The sequence below is a fragment of the Pseudopodoces humilis genome, chromosome 8 (assembly GCF_049639895.1).
Source record: "Pseudopodoces humilis isolate 2021_Gansu_Grassland_sample_001 chromosome 8, ASM4963989v1, whole genome shotgun sequence".
In the NCBI taxonomy this organism is placed as follows: Eukaryota; Metazoa; Chordata; class Aves; order Passeriformes; family Paridae; genus Pseudopodoces; species Pseudopodoces humilis.
In genome coordinates this window covers 4,091,065-4,108,296 of record NC_142207.1, presented here as the reverse complement: position 1 = coordinate 4,108,296, position 17,232 = coordinate 4,091,065, and the positions used below count along the sequence as shown (strand labels likewise).

General features: G+C 40.2%; 1 protein-coding gene across 6 annotated transcripts in view; it reads left to right on the top strand.

The window, feature by feature from the left end:
- KYNU (kynureninase) overlaps positions 1–17,232 on the top strand; it is a 62,708-nt gene that overhangs the window by 33,913 nt on the left and 11,563 nt on the right. For all 6 annotated transcript variants that reach the window (XM_014249237.2, XM_088059210.1, XM_088059208.1 and 3 more), the window contains exons 9-10: positions 4,738–4,836; positions 5,580–5,653. In XM_014249237.2, coding sequence (XP_014104712.1) covers positions 4,738–4,836; positions 5,580–5,653 — 173 coding nt within the window. The remainder of the gene's footprint in view (positions 1–4,737; positions 4,837–5,579; positions 5,654–17,232) is intronic.

The following is a 17,232-nucleotide window of genomic DNA, read 5'->3' as shown; positions in this document are numbered from 1 at the left end:
TCTGGACTGTGGGCTGCAGACTTGGATATGTGGAAGAAATGCAGTTTCACTGATAGCTCTAAACTGCCCCAAAGCGGTATTCTGGGAGAGAATGGTCACTCACAGCTTAATACATAGAGAGAAAATGGATTTGATATTTATAAAATTTGAGGAGATAACCAGGACTTGGTGGAGAAAGAGTAAAATTCCTTCTAGGCAGTGCAAGTAATAATAATATTAACTCAGGGGTATGGGCTTCCACAGGGATGCACACAAAACCACCACACACTTTACCCAGAGACTGTATCATGCTCCTGAAGAGGAGAGCAATTTGTGACAGCAATTCAGCACTCTGGCAGGAACAGGGAGATGTCAAAGGCCTGTTTCCATCTGAATGCCTGTTAGAAATGACATAAGGTAGACATGAATCTCTTCTTCCACAGATCTTTCAACAGAGAGAAAACAAACAAACAAACAAACAAACCACCAAATTGAATTTCTAGTATCTTTGTGGTTCAACTGTGCAGGATTGAGATCCAGGTAGATTAATGAACTAAAATATCATTAGTATACTGGAAAAGCAAAATTAATTCAACCTGAAGAACTGTTTGAGTACCCTTAAGGCTTGAAAAGCATGAGCCAGCCGTGTTTTTATTTCCCTCCTGTCAGATACAGTCAGCTCAATGTCCTTACAGATTCTGCCCCGGGGTTAAGTGATGTTTATATGTTTATACAAACCCTCTCTGTAACAAACTGTTACACCACACTTCAACATCTGCGGATGACAAATATTTACTTGAACAGCCACAAAATCATTGATTCATGAAGAGTTTCTGTTGGTAAGGAGCATTTCTGTTCCCTGCTGCTTATCTTGGGCTTGGGGCTTCTGGTTATCAAAATGCCTGAAATGTGGGGTTTTCAAAAAAACTGGCTCCTCTTTTCCCAGTCCAGAGCTGGGGTTAGGAGCTGCTGCTGGATTAGACAAAAACAAAAATAACTGCTGAAGCAGTCATTAACATCTATGAGTTTACTTGGACTTACAGACCATTTCTCCTTCAAGAGCTTCTGGACCTGATGAATCTAACATTGTCTTCTAGTCAACATATTTTCATAGGCTGAATGTCCTTTTAAAAGCAGATAAGACTGAAAAGTCATGTTTGTAGCAAAAATGCAAGGTTCTCCTTCCCAGGGCTGAAGGGTGGTGAGTGACCCTGCACTCCTGAACAGAAATCAGGCTGGGGAGAGCTGACAAGCAAATGAGTCAGAAGGGGAAAATACAAGGTGAAAATGCCATTTGAGAAGAAGAGAGGGAAAAAAAAAATCACTTGTCAGCCAGTATGTCAGTGAGAAAGGTCCTACACAGATGGTCTTAATAATTCTTTTAATGTACAATTGAAATAAAGTCCCACAGTGTTGTGCCCTATCAGGGCTTGGCTAGGGATTTGAGCTGTGAGCTCTGGAGGCCTGGAAAATGTCCTAGGATTCTTGAGGTCAATCATTTATGAATTAAGTTACTGATTTCCTTTTACATTTTTTAAACCAATTTCCTAAGTTCTCTGCGTACATTAAGATTCCTCCCAGAGTGAAAGCTCTGCACATAGACAGCTTCATTAAGTCATTAAATATTAAATGAACTAAATTAAGCTTGAAAAATTACCTCAGGCTATTTTTCCATCTAAGGTCTCTCAGATAAATCGAAATTACTACGTATTGTGCAAGAGACTCATCAGCAGACTGAGGAGGATGTAAGAGTTTTCCTTCTTTCATACTTTCAAGCTTGCTCTAGAGGATGGAGGAGGCTGAGTTGTTTAATTCTTCTACAAGTGAAGAAACGTCTGACTTTTAGGAGACTCTACCTTTCAAATACAATTTTCATTTCATAAGTTATATTGTACTTTCCACTGACTCTGTGGCGTTATGTAAAATATTTTAATCTCTTGAGTCCCAGTAGGAAGAGCTTTAAGATCCTTCATCTTAATTTCTTTTCCTGTCTCTCCTTCTAAATGTCCCAGCTTTGCTGGCGTGAAGCTGTCATTTCTCTCCCTCTCTCCAAATGTCATTGTCCATGCTGAGTTGTTACCTGCTGGTTATCAGCAGCTACTCAGACACTTTGCAGAAATGACTTTTAGATGTTAGAATAAAACGGAAGAGGCAGGGGAGAGCACATGTCCTCTCCTTTGCCCAGAGCAGATGGAGAGCTCTGTTTTTTCCCCCCAGCCTGGGGAAGCGCCGTTCCCACGCAGTCCTGGTTCTGCGTGGCTTCTGCAGGGAGAGCTGCTTCAGTTTGTTTTACTTTTTCCATGCAATCTGTGTGGCTAAACATTTGCTGTTTGTGTGACTCAAGTGCCAGACACCTCCCTGGGAAAGCAAACCAGCAGAACCCATCTTGCAGATGACGACTCGAACAAACCGGTGCGAGTGGGCGTTTCTGAGACGATGCAGGAACCCTGCCAGCACCGAACCCGAATTTCCAGGCTGTGCCTCAATATTCTTAAACAGTGCCCAGTGGGATCTGCCAACCAATCTCAAAGTGGTGGGGAGCAGCTAAAGGAGTTCAGGAGGATGACCTATGGGTTTTGTGTCAATGACCTTCTTTTTTGTGGGCTCTGAGCCTACTGTGGGTTCCAGCTGATCTACTGCAGCCACTGTCAGTGCCCAGGAAAGTTTGTCCATGTCAAGGTGACACGTGTGGATGTGGTTGTGGAGCCTCGTTACTGTGAGGGCATCCAACCTGCCACTGTCCAAGGTGTCTCCTCCTACCTCCCATCTACTGTATTTTCATAATTTGATATTGTGTGGTTGAACACAATTTTTTATAGAGTATAAGATGTACTGACAGGGAAAGGACAACTGGTTTTGACACATGATTTATAGAATTAAATTTCTTACATATTTTTTCTTTATGAACAACTTTTGTTTTTTTTTTTTATTTGTTTCGATTTTGTTAATGCACAGCCAGACACATTCTGCAAGACTCTCGTTGTGTTATTCCTGGTTTCCACTGAAACCAGTGAATCTGTTATAGAATTGCTTCCAAAAGTTTGTGTGGGATGTATGTACCTGTTAAGGTATAAATCCAGTCAACTGAGGTTTTGAAGCTAATGCCTTAAAACCCTACAAGAAACTCCTCATCCACTGGCGATTTGCTTTAGTTTGCTGTAGCTTATTTCTCTGATCCAAAGCCATTTTATCCCTGAATGAGAGAATTCCCATCGGAATTCAGTGTGCCCCAGCCTCTCTGCATTAGCTTCACCATTTCAGCTGATTTTTCTTAACTCAGTTCTGTGTGTCCCTGTGAAATCAAGCCACCATGGCTATTTATTGGGACTCCAGTTCCAACATTTAGATCATGCAAACGCTGTGGCAGTGAGTTTTCTTCCCATCGTTTTGGAGCAACTTTTCAAGCTGATAACTTCACAAACGTCTCCATTAGAATTAACGTGTCACATCTTCTTGCTGCTCCATACAAATTTTTTATCTAGTTTATACAGAAGATTAAATATACCAAAGTACTGCTTAAATAATTTAGCTAAGACTCCCTCCATGCAAGAAACAGCAGGCAATTCTTGAAAAAAACCCTTTGTTTTATTATTGGACGTTGATTTTTCTGAAGCCTGTGCTCTCACTCTTATTCCTACCCTGCTGCTTGCAAGCAAGCTGTTTGTGTTTTAAAAGAAGAATGTAAAGTAACGTTTCATTTGTAGTCCAGGCAGAAAAAGCAGTTTTATTTATCTGCTGTTAAAAAAATAGCAAAGCTTAGAATAACTTTTTAGTTTAAAGATGCTGCCATCCAGTGGTTATTTCATGTGTAAAACTCTTAGATCGAGAAATATCTCAGTCCTTAGATGTTAGGTTCCACCCCTGCCCTGAAGTTTTTCCAGTGTCCTGTGCAAATTATCATTATGGCAGATACAAGACTTTTCACAGAGAAATGACAGAGTCCTTCTTTTTAAGGACAAGTATAAAAATTAAATATCAAGGCATTGCATAAGCTGCTATCTCATCCATTTGGATTCCCAAAGAACAAGGACCTCATTTAAACACCAGGGACCCCTTGAGCATGAATATATGTTGGAATGTAATTGTTCATGGCATCATTATGACCATTAGTGCTTTGTCACTGCCTGGGGTTTGCTGTTCCCTGCAAGTGTTTGTATTTATACATTTGCTCTCAATACTCGTTTCAAGTGATTCCACTTCACTGCACTATCAAAACCTCAGCAATCTAAACCCCATCCAAGCATCCTTGGAGACAAATCACAGAACAATTGGTGATCTCTATATGTATCTGTGGTGTAGGAAACTTGTTTCTAGTAATGACTCAGAAGAGATGAGACTTGATGGATTAATCATAGAGGGGTTCTCTATGGGTTGAAATGGGCCTTAAGGATCAGCTTTTACCAACCCCCTGCCATGGGCAGGGACACCTTCCACTATCCCAGGTTGCTTCAAGCCTCATCCAGCCTGGCCTTGGGCACTTCCAGGGATCCAGGGGCAGCCACAGCTGCTCTGGGTAACTTGTTCCAGTGTCTCACCACCCTCACAGAAAAATACTGCTTTCTAGCATGTAACTTAAATCTCTCCTCTTTGAGTTTAAATCCATTCCCACTTATCCTATCACTCTCTGCTTCTGTAAAACGTCTCCAGGTAGCCTGCAAATACCGAGAGCAAGTTAAGCTCTGAAGTAGTTCTTTTAGAAATAATTTCACAGTGATGATTGTCTTAATAAGTAACCTAGTAATCATCTCTTTCCTGCAGGGATGTCTTGTTGGATTTGACCTGGCTCACGCTGTTGGGAATGTAGAGCTTCATTTGCATGACTGGGGAGTAGATTTTGCCTGCTGGTGCTCCTACAAGGTAAAACAGATTCGTTGTTGGGGGCTGTTTTCCATAATGTCACTTATCTCATGGGTCAGCAAGCAGGTCAGGTGAATAACAGTTGCACCTGAACTGTTGAGCAAGACTTGTCTGAATCCTTGAATTTGCCACAACAAAGAGATGGACACTGACTTTGATGGCGCCTTTGTTATGAGTTGTTCCAAAAAATTCTATTGGCAATGTTCCTTTGCAAGGTCTTGTGGATGTGAGATGGATACTGCTGGTGGTTAAACATCTGCCCTGTGGATGTGGGATCAGGGGCTCTTCTCTTCTCACACCAAGAAGGTCCCACAGCCATAATATTTTATGAAGTGGTCCCTAAATAAGAGAATATTCTTGTCTAAACTTTAATAATTTCAGATCACAGAGCAAGGTATCTTTAGTTCCTTTGGCTCCTAGTGAGATTAAGACTCGACAGACACAGTCAGATGAATTGTTTGATGAATTTGCTATATGTATTATATTTCAGATGTACTTCAATTTTCTGGCCTGTTAGACTTCAAATACCGTACGTAAGCCAAGAGAGATACTTTAAAAACTAACCTGAAAAAATATAGCTGCTTTTACCTTCATCAGCAGTTTGTGACAAGTGCTAAGATCTCCCATCTAGAAACCACTAGAAATGTTAAAATCGGTTTGTTTTATAGATCAGGGTGAGGGAAGGAAAGTGATACTTTACAGATAATGAGCATAACATGTACATATTGATTTATTCTTTGCAGTATTTAAACTCTGGAGCAGGAGGCCTTGCTGGTGCCTTTATTCATGAAAAGCATTCCAAGAGTATTAAACCAGCGTAAGTATTTTTCTAATAATAAATTCCCAAATAAAAAGTCCTGTGAAGTTTAAATAGGAAAGAACCTTCCTTTTGAGTTGAGATCTGAAAGTGAAATTATGTCAATTCCCAGCCATAGAATGTGGGCATGTGCATCTATGGATATATCTACAGAAACAGAAGAAAATTCCTGTTTCAGGAAAAACTCATTGGGCTGATATTTGTTACTGATTTATTGCTTCAGTGAAAAGGGGAGTAAACATTTAGACAATTTGGTTATCTGACTTTGTTACTTCAGATGGGTTGTTTTACGCTAACTTTAGTAAATTTTGAAATTGCTAAAGCACATGCTCACATCTAAAATCCATTTCCTCCTTTAAGTCTCCTATCAGTTCTTAAATAAATAGAACCATAAAAGAGAGTGTAGATAATACTAAGAATAAGCATCCTAAATCATATCTATGAGGGAGACTGTTTAATATAAAGAGAATATTTAACATCTTCCTTTAAAAATGAATTTTAAATAATCATTGAAGTCTTCAGTTGGTGACCAAAATCAAAGCCAGTTTCAACTTTGTTCCTAATAGCTCTCTAGTAGTGGCATGTTTTCATTAAAATTATATCCACTGGTAAAGCTAGGAATTATTACGTGGAGATCTGTTCTGAAAGACTGTATAATCCATGGAAAGCTGAGCTATTAGCTGAGGTTAGCTGCATTAACAAAAATACCTGTTATTTAAGCTATTTTATGGCTATACTCTATCTATGTATATTAAGAACAGTGGGATAAATACTTTTAATGCGCTGACAAATGTAAACATTTCTGGCTGTAATGTTTTGAGAAATTGCTGGCAGTTCCTTTTATTTTAACTTGAAGAATGCAAACTAAATCAGGTTTCAGAGACAAATAATATTATAATAAGCAGCTTTGGTGCTCTATGGGCTGGTTTCAGACTGTCTAGACTCCCAGGAGATAAGAAAATAACGCTGATAAGTTCTTCTCAGTCACCCATAACAGAAAACTCATTAGGATGACATATAGCCTGTTGTGAGCTGATTCCGACCTTATATGTGAACACAGGCAAAACACACTGGATATCTGGATATTACTTCTGGAAAGGTTTTTTTCTGCTCCCCTGTTGTCAGGTGCAGGCATTGCTCCCATGGACACTCCTGTTTGTGCATCTCCCATGGATCCTGGCTGTGGGAAACTGGGAAGATGCTAAACAGTGGGAAAAAAATGTGAAAGATTACAGAATAGCTATAGGTGGAATGAATAAAATATCAAGGACTTTCAGTCTTTTTTCCCCTTTTGATGACATTTTGGAACTTTTCTGAGGGTACTGGCTTGCTGTTGTAGGTAAGAGTTTATATTAGGTTTTCCCAAACCAGTTCCTTCATTCATAGTCATTAATTTGTGTGCTGAATCTGGATACTGAATATCTTAAATGAAATTACCTATATAGAATAAGCTTTTCCAGCCTGGGGGCCAATTAAGGATATAATTCCAAACTTCCTGCATCTACCCTCTGCATTATTTAATCATAGTTATTTCATATTTTCCAAGATTTGATAATCACTCATCAAATTGTTTGTGGTTCCTATGGCCCGGTTGCACTTTTCTTTCTTTCCCTCATCACCCAACCATTTCAGGTCCCCAGATAAGGCACTGAGACAAAGGAGAATTTGTCTATGTCAAAGTGTTCAATTGTATAGCTGATTTAAATGCAGAGCAATTTGCTGTATGTTGTACAATCAAATAGAGTGGAATTTAACTGCTGGGAAGTTGCATGCTTTGCGCTGGAGCTGCAGAGGCTCTGGCTGTCATCTGAATCAAGGATGACACCCAGTGGCCACACAACTTCAGTCAAGCACAGAGCCACCAACCACTTGTTTCTCTGCACCTCAGCCCACACATTCCAGCCCAGCTGACACCCTTTTGTCGTTTGAGCTATCTGAAATACTGTTTTAACTCATGGCCAGGTTTAGGTGAGTCATTTTTACCCACCTTTATAAATTTCTCTGATTTGTCTCATCCTTCAGATTTCCTGCAAGTCATTGACTAGGTAGTTATTTTTATATGGAAATAATCTACTGTGTCTTAATGGGAAAATTTATATTCTGCCTGTAATTAGAGAGGTGGAACATTTGCCTTTTGCTGTCTGAGGCTGGGACAAAAAGGACATATTGAAAATAAAACAGCTTGGTCCAAAATTTTCTTTTTAAACACAAAACCCAGCTACTGTACGTCACCAAAGGAATTTAGGTATTTTGGTTTAACTTCCCTTAACTTTGTGAGTATGCTTTGTCTTATGCCCAGTTTAAGAAACTGACATCCCCTCCAGCAATGAAACATTTATTTGCTGCTTTCTTTTAAAATGCAGCTTGGGATAGAATTGTCAAAGTGTTTAAAGTATTTAATAGTATTTAATTTAATTGCCATCACTACATGAGGCCATGCCAGAACTCAAACCTCCACAGCCCAGACCTGATTTAATCAGTAATACCTTGGCACGTCCCAGCAGACAAAAGGCAAACTAGTCCCACTCTTCTTCATGGAAGTGCAAGCTTCCCACAAGAGTCATAAAGTTGGTTATTCAGTATAGTGGGAAGGATTTATGCCTGAGGGCAGGGCTTTAGATCATCTTTAGATCAGATGGATCAGATGGAAGCTGGGGGTGATACAGTCTCCTATGTTCTGTTGCTGTTTTGTGCCATTGCAAACACCACCCTGCAGTCCTGCAAACACCTTGGCTTAGCTTGGGATGATTCTTTAATTCACTGCAGGGGCCATGGGTCTAAAAGTGACACGTTGTAACCAGCCCAATTAACATCTCTACCCAAGCATGTGGGGTAGTCCTTTGCTAGGCCCCATTTTTCTCCTTAGAGCAGTAAAACTGAATCAATCTGACATATATGGGTCTGATCTACCCCCATTCTCCCATGATCTCACCTCCTCTGAAGTCTCTCTTAATACTCAAATAGCTTTTTTAACACCTGCTCTATATATCACAATGCAATATATTCCTGGCTAATTGTGTGAGAGTGATTTCTTTATGGGAAGGTTTCAAATAAATAAAGAGGAGCTGGAGAGAGCAGAGCTGTGAAATACTACTGAAACCATCGGGTCAATGCAGGCTGAGCCTGTGCCACCAGGTTTCCATGTAAGTGTTGCAAAGGGGAGGTTTCCAACACACAGAGAGCACTGAAGTGACCTACTGATACTGAAATTTTGCTTGTCTGGCTCTTTGGGCTCCAGAAAAATTCACATTTTAACTTTTGATTTTTTGTCTTTTTTTTTTTTTCTCCCTCCCTAATTCGCCATTTATAAAAAGGATAACTTGAATTACCAAGCAATTTAGCTGTAATGAAATGTGAATATTTGTGAGCACCTGGGGGAGAAGATGCCTGAGTCAGGTGTTCCCAGTAGGGTGTTTGCAGCTGTGGATGGGCAGCAGGCTCAGCTCTGCTGTCAGGTGGTGAAAGGGACAGGAGGAGACAAATTTGCAGAGCCCTGAGACAGTAAGCTAAGTAAAAGGAAGGCACAATTTAAACAGATGAAAGGGAAATAAGTGAATGTAAAGCAGTCAGGAAAATAATAGATATACCCTGGCAGAGGATTAAATTAAAACTCTACAGTGTTTAAGATGAAGGGATTTATCGAGACTTTAGCCCACACTAGCAGCAGGTAGTGTTTAAAAGTGAAAAGTTTCTGTGGTGTGAAGAAATGCTGCATGTGCAGGAAGCAGCTGATGTCCAAAGAATTTGTTGGATTTTACCATAGGATAAAAAAAAAAAAGCTTAAAAGAGCAAGAAGCAAAAGGTAACAATTTGAGGAACAAAAGACATCTTCAGTGAATTTCTTCACAGACAGAGGTGAGATATCAGCTCTTTTTCTTAGACCACTTCCCCTTTTGGTATTTTGATACCAATGAAAATGCCAGAGCACAAATAGCTTCCTGCTACTACTTTATATATAGAGACCTGCAGAGGTTTTTTGGTGTGTGAGCTCTAACCCTGGTGTCAGATAAACAGAAATATGCTCCTCCAGCTCCTTATACTTTCCCCTTCCCATTTTTCCCAAGTGCTCTGGATCCCCATCCTGCTCTAGTGCAAACCTTCTCTCTCCAGTAACTGTTTTGCAAGAGGTTATTCTACACCTTCTAGGACTGGTAGCTCCTGCTGAGTTTTCATTGCTCATTTTCTTGATTTATGAGGAGATATCCCATTAGTCTTTTTTTTAAAATTTTAATTAGAGTCACATAATCCCCAAAATAAAGAGCTGAATCTTCTGTAAAACTGCTGAAAATAATGTAACTTTGGAGGAACGTGAGTAGGAAGCAAAAGACAGTCATAAAAGGGTTTGGAAGGTTGTTTTATATCTACTGTAGTGGAAAGAACTAAAGCTGATCTTATTTAGAATGTTTCTAGGAATCATAGGATTATAGAATGATTTTGGTTGGGAGGAACCTTAAAGCTCATCCCATTCCATCCCCTGCCATGGCAGGGACACCTTCCATTATCCCAGGTGGCTCTGAGCCCTGTCCAACCTGTCCTTGGACACTTCCAGGGATCCAGGGGCAGCCACAGCTTCTCTGGGCAACCTCTACCAGGACCTCACCACCCTTGCAGGGAGGAATTTCTTTACTCAGGCTGAGTCTTCTACTCAGACTTTACTCAGATAGTAGGCTAAGATGGTCAATTTCTCACTGACTCCTTGAATTTGTCCCCTCTGAGCATCTCAACGCCACTGGAAGCTTTATCAGAGCAGAGCACCTTGTCCTGGTCAAGGAGAGAATCTGGAGAAGCAACCCAGAGGCTTGTGGGGAGGCTGTGCTGAGTGCAGCCAGGTGGGACAGTCAGTGGTGACAGATGGCAGTGAACCTGCTGCTGTTTCCAGAAGGCTTCTCACTGGTCCTACTGGACTCAGACTGTGGGCTAATGTAAATAAACTACTCGTGCAGAGAACACGTGTCCCCTGAGCACTTGAGGTATCCTGTGCTAAGGTAGAAATGAACTGTTGCTTTGCCAAGGAGATGAGAGCAATTTAGCTCCTTGAGCTAATTTAGAAACCAAAAGTTAAAACCTCCCTTGGGAAGAGACTGTTTAGGAATAAAGCTATTGGCTAATTAGGCTTAATTGCATTGTCTTGGGACAAGTGATTTATTAGGCCAATCTAGACCCATGATGGGCCTGCAGGGGTGTGTTCTCGGATTCACCAACTGCATGGCAAATATCCAAGAGCATTTTTAAACTTTGGAGTGAGTCTCTGGGAGAAAAAAATGAGAGGTTAATGTGCACTCACATAATCTATTCCCATTCTTATTTCTTCATCTCCTTTTATGTAGCTCCCATGATTGTCTCCTTGTTCTCTGTCAAGCATTTTCTCTCTTTTCCTTCAAATCCTTCCTTGTAATTAATCTGTATCTTCAAGCAATCTCACCTCTTTTCTCATTATAAATATCCTTCATGTTCTTTCCTCCCTGAAGGTCTTCCCCTTTGTTTTGTCATCTTTGCCCTGGTTGGATTTTAAGGTGATTGTAAAGGTGTGTGAACCCTGTATCACCTATGGGATTGCCGGGGTGAGTGTGGAAGGAATGCGCCGCTCTCAGTTCCTGAGTGCACTCCCATGCATTTCTCCTCCTGGATCATGTTGTAGGGACATCACCTGGTGTGCTGTGCCATGCTCCTGTCCCACTCCCAGCCTCGGGAATGGGAGGGAGGTGGCTCCATTCCTTCCACATTCGCTTTCCCACCTGCCGCCTCGCCTTTCTCATGGTGTAAAACACATGAAAGGAACCAACTGGCTCAGCCTGATGGAAAGGTGAATGTAGCCTGGGGCCGACTCTTGCATCCTGTTAACTAGCAAGGAAGGGATCCTGGGGCTCTCCTTGGAGTCTGGGTGCTTGCTGTGATTTTCTCTTGCTCTTCAAAGGCTGTGTGCTGTTATCTGCCTGCTCTCTGTGCCTCAGTTCTCCACTTACAGGCAGGTAGCTTTGAAAGCACTTTGCTGTGTCTTGATTTTTCCCCATAAGACAAACCTTCCTGAATGAAATGTTTCCTTCCTTTACTGAAATGCAACACTTGTACTGGTGTTATGCACCTCTAAGAAAATAGAAAGAAAAACCTTCTTTGCCTGCTTTTTTAATAAGTCACAAAAAGAGGTGTTATTTCTCCTCTTGTCCATTCATCTATGTGTTTCTGTAGCCACCTCACAGAACCTTTCTATATTAGGGAGGAAAGAGTTTATTTTTAATGAAAAAACCTCTAGTAAATCTTCTGCTGTTTCCACTAAGAGCTCGCTTACCTCTGTGCAGAAATGTGCTGGAACTAATGCAATTTTGCATCTGGGATTTCCTACTAGATGTTGACTCACTTTCAGTGTTTGATCATTTTTCACTTTTTCTACTTCAGCAATTTTGGAACTTTCTATGGAGTTTTCCTCCTAAGATTCTCAGTTAGACCTGTAGTCTGCACATGCCCTTTAAAAATGAGATCTGCTCATGCTTTTGTATTGGTTCATTAGACCACAGTGGGAATTGTGTCTAATTTCTCTTCACAGAATGTGCTTTGAGGTCATGGTATGGCTTGAAATTGCTCTAAGCTGAAAGCACCAGCAAGACCCTTTATGCTTTTGTACCATTAATAGTCACCAGATTTCTCCCCATTTATGTCCCTTGACTACATTCCTGTAATTTCCAGCTATGGGTTCAAGATGGGGTTTTGTGCCAGGGATGTTTCCCAGAGCTTTCATGTCCCTGACCTGGCTGAGCACCTCTCTGGCTTCTGCTCATCTCACAGACAGCTCATCTTGTGATTCATGCCTCAGCCAGCACCTGACTCAAACCATAAGCATTTTCAAAGGTCTTTGTTCATGTTAAGGAAATAAATCAGACTTGTTACTTTTTTCTAAGTTGGCATTCTGGGTTTGTGTATGGGGGGATTATGAAACAGTTTTTCATCTTTTTTTCTTCTTTGCTTGGTTTACCAATTGTGCCCATTTGTTCCCACATGTTTCTGGTCCTCATACTCCCTCTTTCTCCTGGCTGAATCTTTTTCCAGCACTCAACCAAGATAAGCTCTCCCCAGGTCAGAAACCTTCATATTTTTCTTTTTCTTTTGTCTGCCTTAATCAAATCTATTTTATCTTAAATTCCAGCAAAACACATTCACAGCCTGCTGTCTTTCATTTTTTACCCATCTCCACACGTCTCAGTCAGGAGCTTCCTAGAGGCCCTCATGACATATATTGTCTGTTCTTGCCCACTCACTGTAAACCACCCTTCCTCTCACTTCCCATTTGTGAAATACTTACTTTCACACCTCTTTGTTGCTGCTGGTAAATTTTTACTGTCACAGTGACTACTCCCCATTTTTCCCTGGACTAATTTTCAGTGCTTGCTGGCATCTGCCTCTTGCTGCCTTCCACTGTGTGGAAACTGCAGGGCAGCTCCAGCTGCAGAGAGCTCACTCAAGTGACTGAAGAGGAGTTTCTAGTCAGATGCTGGGAGAAACACAGAATCTTCCCTTTCCTTTTCCTTTCCTTAATTTCTCAGTCAGCATGACATCAATTCACCAGTCTGATCACACCAGTGAAACTGTTCTGGGAAAATGTTAGGCTCTTTCTGTCCCATGCCATGAAAAACAGTTGCTCAACGTGAAGAATTATTTATTATTTTCTTTAGCTGTGTACAGATTATTGAGCAAAAATAGAATAGTTTCCTACTGAAATCTAGTTTTTCAGCATCCTGTTTTCACTGACAGTTTTTTGAGATGACTTTTGAGCAACCCATTGTGAGTTAGTGCCTGGAGATTTTGTCAGTGTGTGTTGAAGGTCAGAGCTGCAGGTACAGCTATTTTCTGACAGGAGAATAAGTCCATATAAATGTCCCTATTTGATGCTTCTCACCTGCTTCTGCAGTGAGAGGAACCTGGAGCTCCTGGAACCAGTGTTGGAACTCATGTCAAACATGACATTCTTACATTGGACCTCATGTCAAATCTATTTTAGACCCCATAAGACCATTAATTTATGTGCTACTGAAAATTTGGGCAACCGCAGCCCAATAAAGAAAGGCCTCTAAATTACATTTTTCTTGCTTTCTAGAGGTGGATGAAATTTAGCCTTTTTGAAGAGAAACACTTTAAAACAACTCTGAAAGTTGTCCATTTCTGTTCTCCCTTAATTATTTCATGTCTTAGACTTCAGCTGAAAAGACTTCATCTGAATTCTCCTCCTTCTCAATAAATGTTTTGAAACAACTGCTGGATTATGTGGCAAATTTGCTGGCTCTTGAAACTATCAATTCAATTAGTTCTAGCCACTGCCATAAAAAAAGAAATCTCATCTAATGTGGATCTTGTTTTAGGCAAAGAGCAGAGATGATAACACATTTTAGCTAATAAGGATTCTGGTATGATAAAGGTCTTGCATTAGTATTGTGATTGCTCTATTCAAAAACAACAAAGACCCAAGAAAGTGCAACTTCCCAGATATTAAATTTTTTATATTACATTTCAGTCGGATACATTTATTATTTAGAAATCTAACTAGATATCCTCCCCTGAAAGATTTATTCAAGGGATTGCAGAGACTGTATAGTTCAGTAAATGCATCATAGTAATCAAAACCACCCAAGTCTCCTTTAAGTCAGAATTCACATTTAAAAGTAGCTCTAGGAGGGATTGTTGCTTTCACTTGTTTAATTTAATCTATCTGAAGCAGCCTAGAAAAAAATTGAGGAATTCTTAAAGAATATAACATGCTCTTTTTTTTATCACCATAAAATAATTGAGAGCTATTCAATACTTTATAAAAATCACTGAGAACTTTATTAATATCTCTATGAGTAAATTGGCTCCCTGCTTGATTTTTAATTTCTGGTGTTAGGCAGAATATTCAATTTCCCCTTACTAAATGTGTGAACATACTGTTGGCTGTATTCCCCCTTTTCATATATCTGATATTCGGCCAGTGAAAGTGTTATATGAGCACTTTGTGATAATAGTTGTTCGTAAGCTGATTTAACAGTTTTTAATTCAACTTCATTAGCCTTAGGGGGTTTGTTTTTTGTGAAATCTTCTCCTGGGATTTAATTTAGGCTCCCATTTTGTCTGCTGTTGGATCATGCCTTTCTTTTGCCTGATCATGGTGAATGAAATTATTGTCCTTTATCTCAAGTGCCTCAGAGGTTTGGTGGGGAGCTCTGTGAGGCTCCAGAGGTCCCTGATTGGATTGGCAGCATTGCAGCCATTCCTCTTCCTCACACCCTGGCCACAGCAACTTGTTTCCTGCTACAAAAGTGAACTCAATCTCCCTTTGTTTTGACCTGGAGGGGTAATATGGATGGATGTGTTGAAATTGGTGTATTCCCACTTGTGTCCAGCCTAAAAGACTAACAAGGTAAAAATCAATCCAGGAAGAGTGTGTGCACCCTCTGTCTTCAAGCACCCACGAGCTGTAAATCACCTTGTACTCACTGACCAAACAGCCCAGGTTTTTCACCCAAGAGCCTCTCTAATTGTGGGAGCAGTTCTGCTAAATCACCCACCTGGAAGAATAGGAAAGCTCAGGGAGCAGAGAGCTGCCCAGCTAATTTTGGAAAGAGGGTGATTACTCAAGTCTAGAAGTTTCTTAATTCCATCCATTGCAGTTGCATAGTTAAATGTCATTGTATATATAAATTATGAGACTGTTTGTCAGGATTTGGGTCTTTGCTGTTAAAACTTGCTGCTAGGCAGAAAGTGAGTTTAGCTATTTTTTAACCAAGACAAGCCTCAAAATAGAGGAGAAAAATTGTCTCCCTTTAGATGGTACTGAAAATGCAAGCCTCTTAACAGAAGAAAAATGTCATGCTATTAGCCTCTAATACAATCACATTACTTTGGTCCTTTGACAAAATAAAGCCTCATTGATATTAAATATGAAAAGTTACTACTTTCACAGTAGCAACTTTTCATAAGGAGTTTTGATTTTTTTCCACTGGCCCATTAATAATGTATGGCGCCGCTCACAAGTCACATATGCTTAATAATTAGGAAACATTTGTAATGAGTTGAAAAGGGTAAGGAAAGCAGCAGAGTGTGTGCAAGTCCTAAACTACAGAAGTCTGAGGCTAATAATTACCTGGGCTTCAAAAGCTTTTCAAATCCTAACAACAGATCCTACTTAAAATTAACAGGCACTGCACAGAAGAGAATAATGAAACAAGTCCAAGCTTACCATTTGGGATAAAGGACAGCTAAAAAGATATAAAGGAAGAAGAAAAAAAAAAAAAAGGCTTTAAATATAGCTTCTGGCAATCTTGGAAAAGTTTTCTGAAGGAGACTGTGAGAGTTAGATTCGAAATATTGCTGAAGTCTAACAGGGGTAGCTGCTATAAGTCCCTTAATCCCCTGTGCAAATCCTTGCCCTTACAGATATATACTGTGGGGCCACTCCATACCTGACAGCTTCTCAGCATGGGAAGAATTTCACCTACACAAGGGGGTTAAAATCATTGAATTCTTGATGTCAGTGATGAAACTGGGACTCAGTTTTCCACTATTCTTTTTTTTTTTTTGATTAAAGAGACCCCCTCATCATTTCAAACATCATTAGAAATGTCTTTTCTCTCTTTCAGTGAGCTGTCAGCAGGGGAGCTCTGGGTTGGAGCAGGACCTTGCTGGGGTGCTCAGTATGGACAGGGTGGGGTGGAGTGGGATAACGTTTTCCATCCACTTGGGCTTGTTTTGTTTCAGCATAGCTGTAAAATATCACGTGGAATTAAGAAATAGAAATATTGATTTATTTTTTTTTTATTATTATTCATTTTTTTAGCCTTCTCAGTTAAGTGTTCTAGATCAAGAAAAATATTAGATTCTGAAATGAGTAGAAACCTAACACTGGCAATAACTTTGAGAGTGAAGTGATAATTTGGGGAAAGGCTGACAGGAGGGTGAAAAAACAAGTGACATCAGCTTTACCTCCACATACCCTTTCCTTATCTGCATATTAAAAAATCCTATATAAAATGTTCCAAATAAATCTACCTCTTCATCCTTACATGGTCCTCATTACTAAATATATGAGCACATTTTAACAAATATATTCTCATCACTAACTGCAGAGTTAAGGCAGTCCTGAGCCCAATTCCTAGAGATGAGGGTTTGAGGCGTGGAGAGACCAAATGACTCATCAATGATCAGACAAGTCTGTGATAGCAAAGAAAATTGAAACTCCTTCTCAAACTCCAGCCAGTGAGCCAAAAATATGCCATGTAAAGCAGTGAGCAGGTTTTTCTGTTTTCTTAGTTGGTGTGTGTATGTGTCATTCTATTTATTCTGAGTTTTGGCATCAAATCCAAAGAAGCACAACCATGCTCCTGTGCTTGCAAGAAAATTAATGCCATAGAAATTAAATTGAAACATATTAAAAATGCAATTAGAAAGCTGCAATAAAATTAATGCAGAGTAGAATGCAAAGAGTTGAGCCCAGCTGTTGAGCCTGGGGACCAGGTCTGTGCTCAGAGGTTGTGCAGAGTTGTTTGTAGATCTGTGTGAGAGTAAGGTAGATTTGAGGGGGTGACAGAACTTCTATGAATTTGGTTTCTGGGACTGAC